This window comes from Montipora foliosa, chromosome 3 (genome assembly GCF_036669935.1).
Source record: "Montipora foliosa isolate CH-2021 chromosome 3, ASM3666993v2, whole genome shotgun sequence".
Classification (NCBI taxonomy): domain Eukaryota; kingdom Metazoa; phylum Cnidaria; class Anthozoa; order Scleractinia; family Acroporidae; genus Montipora; species Montipora foliosa.
The window spans coordinates 65,702,322-65,703,369 of NC_090871.1; the positions used below are offsets into that span (position 1 = coordinate 65,702,322).

The following is a 1,048-nucleotide window of genomic DNA, read 5'->3' on the forward strand; positions in this document are numbered from 1 at the left end:
CACGATTGGAACCCGACGAGATTCAGTTTCAGGCGACGCAGACTACCACCTTTGCGAAGGGAAAAGACAAACTGGCTGTTTGGATCGCAAGTCACTGCGGCGAACTCAGAGACGAGTTGGTCAGAGCACTTATGAAATTCATCAAAGTGGATATTTTTGGATCATGCTCAAAAAATTTTAATCAATATCAATCGTGTCCAAGAGGATCTCCGGAATGCAGTCAGGAGCTATTGCGTTACAAATTCTTCTTTGCTTTTGAAAATTCGTTCTGCGTTGATTATATAACAGAAAAATACTGGTATGTACCGCTCGATCACAATATTGTCCCTGTTGTGATGGGTGGAGCTTCCTATAAAGACGAACAACTCGCTATTCCCGGCTCGTTTATCGACGTTGCGGATTTCCAGTCCGTCGAAGCTCTTGGGAAATATCTCCTTTACTTAGATTCAAATGACACTGCGTACAACGAGTATTTCCACTGGAGGAAAGAATTTAAACCATCCTTACCTGAATCGTGGACCTGCAAGGTTTGTGCAGCGTTGCACAACGATACCTTGCCAGCTAAAGTGTACAACTTGGACGAATTTTGGGGAGTGGCAAAAACTTGTGGAAAAAACGAGGATAAAGTACGCAAACTTATTGCCTAAGCAGACTAATGAAGGTAATCAATCAAGATGATAAGGCACACCACTCCATTTGATATATCAACAGCTACACGTAGGGATGCATAATTTTGCATTATGGCGGATGGCTACGTTTTCAAGAGCTCCTGCTCTTGCACATGTTTACGTAAGAAAGGAAACGAGGAGAACATTTAGTTAATGAATTATGGTAAAGGACAACGAGCAGCTGACCGTTAAACATCTTGAAGAGCTATGGGAAAAAGAGTTTTTGCCCGCTATTAAGTCTGAAATTGAATCGGTTAAAGTGCAACTTCAATCACAGATTGCAACTGTAAATGAACGTCTTCAAAATATTGAGCAAAATCAGTCGTCACTGTCTTCTAAGTATGATAACTTGCTGGTAGCTACTCAAGGTGCAAACCAAA

At 41.5% G+C, this 1,048-nt stretch overlaps 1 protein-coding gene across 1 annotated transcript in view; it reads left to right on the forward strand.

Moving 5' to 3' along the window:
• Positions 1 to 647, forward strand: part of LOC137996236 (alpha-(1,3)-fucosyltransferase 7-like) — a 1,185-nt gene extending 538 nt beyond the window's left edge. Inside the window, exon 1 of the mRNA XM_068841651.1 lies at positions 1 to 647. This exon is cut by the window's left edge and continues 538 nt beyond it. Within this exon, the coding sequence (XP_068697752.1) occupies positions 1 to 647 (647 nt within the window).
• The last annotated feature ends 401 nt before the right edge of the window (positions 648 to 1,048 follow it).